Raw genomic sequence first — 9,720 nt, forward strand, 5'->3', positions numbered from 1 at the left:
AATATAAATAAATATTAGTGTGAATGGATTATAAAATAAAAGAAACTTCAAACTATATTTCTCAATGTAAGGCCTAAAATTCATAATAGAAATGTATTTCATGACATTAGTCATGTGCATTAAATGGTCAAAGTACTGATTTCATTTGCAGAAATACCAGTCCCTTGTTGCTGGAGTTGTTCTAGATCCATAGTCTTTAACAGACTATCAAAAATGCTAAATTAAACAAAAAAAGGGAAATAATTTAGACTGTAAGGCAAAATTGGTGTGAGAAAATCTGCTTTAAACTTTTAATAACTGTTACATATGTTTTGTGTCTTTTGTTTTTACAGATTTCCTTTTTGCTTCCGGAGTGTTTCGTTATGGCAGCCTCCAATGAACAATGACATCCTTTGACAAATACAGATGCCAAAAAGCCAGACGAAAACAGTGGCCTTGTTTCATTTTTACTCCAACACAGTGAAATGGTGCTCTTAAAGTTTTGTTATTGACTCTCACTGGAAAAAAAACAAACTCCTGACTGGACCTTTTTTCCCCAGCCCTCTGCCGGTGTTCTTATGGATGCTTGACACAGTGACATCATGTAGTAGGCCCTGAAGTGTTGTCATAATTAAGTTGCAATGGTTTTATACACTTCCCCATTTCCCAACAGCTTTCTGTCAGTTCTGCATTCTTTTTCCTGGGGCCTGATTTTCCCATGTTACTGGTTAGCAGATAGGCTTGTGGCCTCTTTTGTTCCAACCACCTATGAAAAACGTCAAAGAGCAGATGATCCATGCTATTTTCATGCACTCTGCATCATTATTACCACTCCTATCTACTTGGCACTGTTGGTAGCCTCTCTTCCTTTTGCTCTGATTGGCTTCTTGTTATGGTCCCCGCTCCAGTCAGCCAGAAGGCCGTATATCTACTCGAGACTAGAAGACAAGAACCATGCCAATGGAGCCACACTGCTCACTGAATGGAAGGCTGCAGGGAATGGGAAAAGCTTCTGCTTTGGCAGTGCCAATGTTTGCCTGCTGCCAGATTCTCTGGCACGATTTAATAATGTTTTCAATACACAGGCTAGGGCTAAAGAGATTGGCCGGAGGATCCGAAATGGGGCAAGCAGACCACAGATCAAAATATATATAGATTCTCCCACCAACACATCCATCAGTGCAGCGAGTTTTAGCAGCTTGGTCTCCCCCCAGGGTGGAGATAGCACTAATCGTACTGTTAATGCTGGCATCAAAAGGACAACATCAATGGAGTACAAAGGAGACAATTCTGGCTCAAACAACAGTGAGGATAGTAGAGAAGATAAAGGTGGAGCTCCAGAGCCAAATGAGGGAGAAGAAAACACTTGCATTGTCCGCATAAATGGAGAGGATAATGGCCACATGTCAGACACAGAAACAGATACCGTCAATGGCCAGGCTCATGCCAGTGGCCCAGCAGAGCCCTCACTGGAAGGTGATGCAGAGGTCTCAAAAACACCTAACCACCAACAGAAGGAAGGAGATTCTGGGAGTTTAGACAGCTACTCTGCCTCACGAGAGTCCTTAGTTAAAGTTCGCGTCGGAGATGGCACAGTGGACCAAAGCACTGTCAACAACAAGCTCCTCTACAAAGCTTCAATCATGAAGAAGACTTCAGTGCGGAAAAAGAAACACACAGATGAGACCTTTGATCATGAGATCTCTGCTTTCTTCCCTGCCAACTTGGACTTTCTGTGTTTGCAGGAAGTGTTTGACAAAAGAGCCGCGGAGAAATTGAAAGAGCAGCTTCATCACTATTTTGAATACATTGTCTATGATGTTGGGGTCTACAGTTGCCACGGCTGCTGTAGCTTTAAGTTTGTGAACAGTGGTCTACTTTTTGCCAGCCGCTATCCTGTTATGGATGCTGCCTATCACTGTTACCCCAATGGAAGAGGAACGGACTCCTTGGCTTCCAAGGGAGCCTTGTTTCTTAAGGTAAGAGCCTTTCTGAAGCCATAAATATTGACTCTATGTATGTGACAAGTTATAAAGTTACGTTCTTTTCTCTCAGTCGTTTCTGTTAGAGTTCAAAGAGGCAATATTCAGATCTAGATTACCTGATATAACCTACATAGAGGTTTTGTGGCCTAGATACTGTGTTAAAGTGATGGGTGTGCATGAAATAATGAGGGACTTTTGGAGGCCGAACTTGAGTATAATTTCAAGTGTCAAAATTTGAAGTAGTTTTCATGTAATTTTAGTTTCTTTTTTACAGAAATCTCTTTAATAAAATGCACAAATTCTAAGCTTCATAACACGAATATAGTACAATGGGCATTACTGTTGGAAACCAGCTTATGCACATTGTGTGTTTATGTGGGAATCAAAGACAATCAAAAGTCTAAATGCCGGTAGAATAAAACTGAAAGAATTGAGATGAAATGTGAGGGTATCCCTCTCTCTTAGTTGCAAAAGAATTGTTAAGGAGAGATACAAAGAAGAGTAAACAAAAAAAAAATGCCTGGGACTCTGGGGAGCACAGAACTTTTTTGCTTTATTAACACAGTTTACTTAAATTAACTAATGGTAGTGAGAACACGAAGCCTGGGGTTATACATCTGTAAATCATGGAAAGCAGAAATAAAAGTCTGCATGCAATGATTTGCTTTTCCAAGACTAGTGGCTGTTCATGCTTAGTTGTTGGGAGAACCTGGCTGTGCTCTTCAAAAACTGGAAAGCGGGCTCTTCTAATTTGTGATTAATCAAGAACCAAAACTTTTTGCAGTGATCCAAATCTGTAGACCCAAACCTAGACAGATCTGAAAGCCTCCTAGAATACTGGATTTCAGATTTTGTGATTTTTGTCACACTTTGGAATGGGTTTCACTAACTAAAACCTGAACTTTTTTCCTAATGCTAGCAAAATACATCAGGTGCTCCAGTTATATGTACTATCTGGTGCATATGCTCACAAGTCCTCAACAAAAGCCATTAATAGCCATTAAGAATGGGGATTGTTAATAAGGATCCGTGCGGGGTTTTGTACCCACTGTTTGTAATTTGTAAACAAAGCAAAAACTTTTGGTATTGTGGCTTGCATAAAAAAAGCAGATATTAGGATTTGCAGTCTGATAATAGTTCAGTATTTCATATACATTTGACATAAAAGCCTATCCATATCTGAATACAGGTTTCCAAAAATTGGGTCTAAGCTTTCTATACTGTACTCTTATGTGTTTATAAACAGCTAAAATTTATTTTTTTCATCATAAAGTGCTGCATGCAAAAAATGAACATACACGTTGTGCAGTATGAATATTACCAGGGTCACAAAGACTACCCTTCAACATATGCATATATTAGGGATTAAGAGATTAAAACCAATCTGCTTTCAACTGCCCATTGCTGAGTCATTGATTTGCTACCCTGCTAGGCTGGCCGCAATGTCTCCATTTCTCTTGCAGAAAATTAAGCCTCTTTTCAAAATTCCACTGGGATGATGAACTTAATTATGGATTCGAGTTGTTAAATAATGTTACAGTTGAGCAGGGAATAGGGACCAATTATGAAGATTCGAGGATGACTACATTCTTTTGACAGAAATCTGGCCCAGCTAAAAGACCATTTTTCCTCATGTCTGGGTCATTCTGACATACTGTACTTTATACCTAAAATATTTTTCATTCTGAGTTAAGTCCATCCTGATATGAAATGACTTTCTGTCTTAATTGTGCATTAAGTGATCATTGGTCATTTCTTTCTTTGACCAAAAAAAACCAGTAGGAATGATCTATTTAATTTTAGCTTTGAAGCAAAGGAGGTTTGAAGGTTGTTTTTCTTGATGTCGTGCTTGATCAGCAGCTGAGTGTGTGTGGACTCCAGAGACAACAGCTACAGTAAGTAAAAGCCTGGTTTGTTTTTGAAGTCAGTGAGAATCAATCCATAAACTTCAGAAGTCTCGAGGTCTTACACTGGGATAGCAGCAAGCTAGCAGAGTGTATAGTAACTGCGGTTGGAAGGTCTCATTCTAGCCAGGACTCTGCCATTCAAAACAGACAGCTTTTATCACTGCTTTTAGATACTACTTTTACTGGCTCTTACAATATTTTGTATGTATATAATGCAATCCAGTCCTACATTACAGTTTATCTCAGCGTGGTTTCAAAGATACTAAGAGAGCCTTGCAGAACAAGAGTCTCCTAATTGCTTTCCATTCAGTAGTGGCATGGAGTTAAGTCTCTCTGTCCTATGTGAACTGTGTGTTTTTAAGTTCCTGACTCTTGTGAAAAGCACGGTGTTCCCATTTCTGAAGTAGAAAAGACATCAATGAGTTTTGTTCAGGAAATATACTTACGAAGACTGTTCCCCTTGCATAGCTTCCACCTCTGAGTAAAGGAGCAATTGCTCTCTATGTTGTTTTTAAAAAAAAAAAAAAGTTGTGAAAAGGGAGTGAGGGGAGAAGACTTGCATATTTTGAAAATATGGATAAAATCACTTAATGTTTCCACTCATTGGGAGGATGAAGCCTTTATTCGTATCTTTCTGAACCTCAGGAAAGACCCAACATCCAAATTCAGAAGAACGTTCAGAGAAAGAAACTGGTTCTCATTTAATGAGTACGGTTTGTCTCCTTACTACAAATATAACTGTTAAGGAGATAAATGAAAGGTCTCAGAACTAAACATTTAATGCAAGTTGAATTATTTTGAACAAAAAGGCAAAACTGTTTTGGGCAGGTTGTGTTACAAAACAGATCCCTACTGCCAAGGTACAAGTGTTTCACACATTTTTTCCTTTCGGAATAGGTTCTGTTTCCAGTGAAGACGAAATGATTTTCCATTGCCCCCCTCTTCCCTGCCCTGCCTTCACCATCTAGATTGTAAAGTTCAGGTGGAGATTTGGAAGGATTTGAGAGATTTGCTTAGTCATACAGAATTATTTTACCTGAGAGACTTACACAGCTCAAGGGTTATTATTAGTAGCTATAATAACAATCAGCTCTTACATACTGCTTTTCATTCCTATGTCTCAGAGTGCACAATAGAGAAAGGTCAGTATCTGCTTAATAGGAGGAGAAGCTCAAGCACAGGAAGGTTAAGTGATTTGATTGTGGCTTAACACCTGGCGTGTCACAACCAAGGAAAGAAGTTGGATTTAAATCACGGAGGCTTTTAACACTATTTCATGCTACTGACTTCATGCTAACTAGCAGCTATCTGGAGACCTTTGCAAAGGAATTTTGCTAGCCTTGGTCTGTTCTCTTCCTAAAGATGTCTGCCACAAAAGGTGCTGCTGCTGGCATTTTCCTGACAGAGATCACAGACTGGTTTTTCCATCTGTATAGGCTGATGCTATCCAGGTCAGGATGAAGGCATGAGGATGACATAGTTGTGAGGAGCTATTGTGTAAAGCCCATTTTCTGCATAACTGGAGGACTAATTTACATTCAGCACTTTGATCTCTTCAAACTCCAGCAATGTTTCTGTCTCCAATCTGAGGGTCTCATTGGGACGTAAGAGGGACACAAGTCACAGGAAAAAAAAGATATAAGAAGGGGGGGAAATGTCACTTGCATCGAAGTGAGTTTCATGTCTGAAGTGTTAAACCACTGTTCCTAGTTGCCGCTGAAGACTCAGAGGAGAAGTTAGCAAATACATAAATCAGCCAATCCATTTTCATACTTTGACAGTCTGGGCCCTTGGGAGACTCTGCCGTGACTCTCTGTTCTAGCACTGCATTTCACATTAATTTAAAATGCCTAAGAAAAGAACCCTGGAGTCTGCTTTGTAGGTTTTATAACTCCAATTGTCTCTTACTGCCGCTCTGCTACAGACAGAGGAGGGAAGTGGGACTGACACAGATGCTATCCTGCGCTGGTGATTCTAACTGAAAAGCTAGCTTGTATGTATCTGTAGGTAACGTGATGCAGACTGCAGTGTTCTCAGTTACTCTGCAGCTGTTGGTTTGACACATACATGATTTTAATTCACAGTGGTTTTGATGAATTTAAAGGGAGTTTTAAGATACGTGTCCCTTTCAGAAACTGGATGATAATTTTGCAGTCAAATCAAGTTTAAAAGGTATCAGTGAGTGCTGAGCAGAAATTGTGTAATGCATCACCTGTTTGTCATTTACTAGAAGGTTTCAAAATGTCAACGTTAATCTTTAGATAGAGGGATTAGTATGTCACCTTAGTTACACTGTCTTTCAGGGATGCTGTGTAAGTTTTGGACAGTACGTAATACAACCAGAAAACATCCCGAACTTGACCTCATGAGTTACAGAATGGGAGAGCTTGTCCATATTTTTCCAGATGTATCAATCTCATAAAACCTGTCACTTCTGCTGACAAATTTTGCCTCTCTCTTATCCTTAAATTGTAATAGCTATAACTGTAATGTAAATTTAAGCTATACAAGACATGTAAATGCATACTTGGGGTGGGAGGTGAATGAAGGAGGTATCATTCTCAAAATGGCTATTGATTGAGGAGAGGTTTTAGAGTGGTTTTCCTCCCACTGAGACTGGGAGATATGGAAGTATGTTGTATACAAGGCTGTTCTTCCTACCGTTCTTAGTAGGAAGTTATTCTGGGTCTTGGCATCTGCCAAGAGAGAGAATTTTAGCAAAAATAAGAATTCTTGCTTAAAACACAGTACGTGAACATAGAGCAAAAGCAAAACCGCAGTCTGATGTGGGTAGTTTGAACAGCTAATAGTATTCTAACAGAATCAAAAGGAATCAAAAGGAAAAAATATGTCTTGTGGTTTTTGCTAAATTTCTGAAAGAACTTGTGTTTGTTTAATATTAATTCCTAAGCTTATTAACAGATTTACTTTTCAAATTCTCTGAAAATTAATGCTGTTCTCAGGAAGTACAGTAATTGTGCAGAGAACATGTTATTATTCATTGCTTAAAGGAAACCTAGCAACCTTTGCTTTATGTGCAAAGCTAAACTTGTTTTCAAAAGAGCTGATACGGTGGTAACAGATGGTAGAAGGAGCAGTAGCTCTGGTTGCAAAACTGCTTTGAAGCACAGTTTTTACTATTTGCTGCTCTCGAGGTGCCTGCTTTGTATGATAAAATGAGGGTTCCCTGAATTAACCTCTGTGATTCTCCTTTCTGATATTACTGATGCAGATACATGTTGCTTGGGTAATTTAAGCTGTTTTTACTGTCCCATGCCAACCTTTGTGTGTTGTGGCTGAGAGCGAAGGGGCAACTTCTGCTACGCAGTTGCACAACATATTGAGGGGAAGCTTTTTTACCGAGGGATTACACAGAAAAGGGGAATGGCTGTTTTCTGACCCCAGTAAAAGATCATCTAGAGATTGCAGTGGTTAGAGTTTCTTGTCCTTGATCAGTTGTCCAGTATCTACAGTTATCCCAAGCTGTATAAAAGAAATGTCTAGTGCTGTTCATGAATTTGTTTAGATAACTGCGAAGCTGTGCCATTTAAGTCAGGAGGGTAACCTAAACATTTTCCACATGTTCAGTTTCTGCTATAAAATGTTAATGCAGGAATTGGATCGAGTCCAATAAACTGCCTGAGACTTTTCTAAAAAAGAAACAAATGACCCTACCATGGCCAATTAATGACCCTACCAATAATTAATGTTATTAGTCACAGTCTTTTTCTCCTTCATTAATGGGGACAAATTAAAACTGTTGTACAGAATGAAATACAGGTTTGAGAGAATGTGAGTTGTGAGCTTTATCCTCTTCAGAAGAGGAAGAGCCCTCCATTCATGGCACCGATTTACAGCCACTTTCCCTCACATATAAGCTTAATGAAGCCGTGCCAAATAACTAATTCTCTGAGTTCATGGGACAGTAATTGTCACGTGATAGGTAGGGAAAGATAGGATTCTGAAATAATCGAGTGCAAATGTGGCTAGAAAGAATTGCAGAGCACCAAAGAGAATTTTGAGCTGACCTCTATAACATTTTAAACTTCTTTAATTTATTTAATATGCTTAATATATTATTAATATATTTATAATAATAAATTGGTAATTTAACTAATGCGTCTTCTTTAGAAGCTGCTACATATCCCTGAAGGCAAAAGGCAGAGCTGTCAAACTTCTAAAAATAAGATAGATCCTTTTACACTATGTCTAAGCTAACCAAAAAACTACTACAAAGAACAGCAAGTACAGGAATAAACTACATCTTTCTTGGAAGTTACTGCTACTGTAAGTCATCTCTGTGGGACGGGAATGTTTGAATTGTGAACGGGAGTAGTTGCAAGTTTTCCTTGGCATCTTCTCTTAACAGTAACAGGAATGAGGGCTTGGGCACACAGTTTGGCTATTCCAGTTAGTTTCTTGGTGCCGACTCTCCCGTTTGTCTTGGAAAATTGCTGAAATGGAAAAAAATGTTCAGGAGGGGTTGACAGAATTTGGGAGATTACGGAAAAGTTGTACAGAAAGAAAGAGAAACTGTATTTGCCATTTCTTTCTTTTCTCTTCCTCACTCTATTGTTTGCTCATTATAATTACATAGGATGTCTATAATGATATTCCCACAGTAGTTGAAACAGGGAGGTACAAACAGCGTATTGTTTCCAGCACGTCTCAGAGCATCTGAACCACGAGTCTGTGTGGAGATACCGCTGCTTGTGCGTATACAGTTGCTTTATCTGCAGTAATTCAGTTGAGTTTCATGCTCCTGTATTTTTAATGGAGCTTCCCTTGAACTGAAACAATATTGGCTCCATATGGTAAGATGAATATTTCTGTGGGAGTAAGTCACTGTCACGTCTACTGTAAAGTCTGTTTCTGTGCCCTGCTCTTATTCTCTCTCTGGGGTGTTTTATTTCTAAGACAAACAGTAACTCGAGCCCCCTGCTTAGATGATGTTCTTTACAAATGCAGTGTGCCTGCTTTTGTTTTTAAGGAGAGAGGTTTTTCTCCACCGAGCGTGCAGGTGTGCTTTGCAGCCTGGCTAGTTTTTCTTCATAATATGAACATCATTAGCTTGGCTCTTGTCATGACTCTGCATTTGTTTGCTGGAGAGCTATACACTTTGGAGACATACCCTCTTCAAAAGAATAATGCAGGAATCAGTACTACAGTTCACGTGTATTCCAATGGCAAAATTGACACCTTCGTGGTCAACTAAGCTGATGAAATGAATTGTTTTGCTCATTTACAGTCCAAAATGTGATTAAACTACAGCGGCTGAAGCTAGAGCTACTCTGTGTAGCATCCCATCTCCCTGAAGGATTCTTAATCTTGCATTCAGATTATTTACTTTTCCCAGCTTTGGGTTTATTGGCCGCATGTAGATTGTGCGGTGATAAACTCTGCGGAGCTCTTTTTCCAGGAGTACGTCAAAATTTGAGCTCTCTTCTGGTTTGCACACCTGGATTTGCTTCCCATGAAGGAAGAGGCAATGGCATATGCTTGGACTTGTATGGATATAAAGCCTTCATATTGGAGGGTACACATTTAAGAAACTGCCTACTTTATTTAGGATTTTTTTGAATTTTGTGGGCTTGATTTCTTTCATGAGCACTCTTTATTACCCGATACCAGTTTAATTGGAGGACGTACTACTCCTTAGTCCATATAGGACAAGTTTTTGATATACAATTATAGGAATACACACAATTTTGCATAGTACTGCACAGTAACAGCATGGTCTCTCCAACAGATTGTACTAATGTGCTATGGCATAGAGATGAAATCTTTTAATAAAAAGTACTTGATGTCAAGTACTTTTGTGTACTTGACACAGTCAGTACTCTGAAAAT

The 9,720-nt window shown here is 39.1% G+C and overlaps 1 protein-coding gene across 1 annotated transcript in view; it reads left to right on the plus strand.

Annotated features, from left to right (window-relative positions):
* The first annotated feature begins 338 nt into the window (after positions 1–338).
* The window catches only part of SMPD3 (sphingomyelin phosphodiesterase 3), a 33,962-nt gene continuing 24,580 nt past the window's right edge, over positions 339–9,720 (plus strand). Inside the window, exon 1 of the mRNA XM_050904058.1 lies at positions 339–1,958. Coding sequence (XP_050760015.1) covers positions 621–1,958 — 1,338 coding nt within the window. The 5' untranslated portion in view covers positions 339–620. The remainder of the gene's footprint in view (positions 1,959–9,720) is intronic.

Source organism: Gymnogyps californianus, chromosome 12 (genome assembly GCF_018139145.2).
Source record: "Gymnogyps californianus isolate 813 chromosome 12, ASM1813914v2, whole genome shotgun sequence".
NCBI classification, from domain to species: domain Eukaryota; kingdom Metazoa; phylum Chordata; class Aves; order Accipitriformes; family Cathartidae; genus Gymnogyps; species Gymnogyps californianus.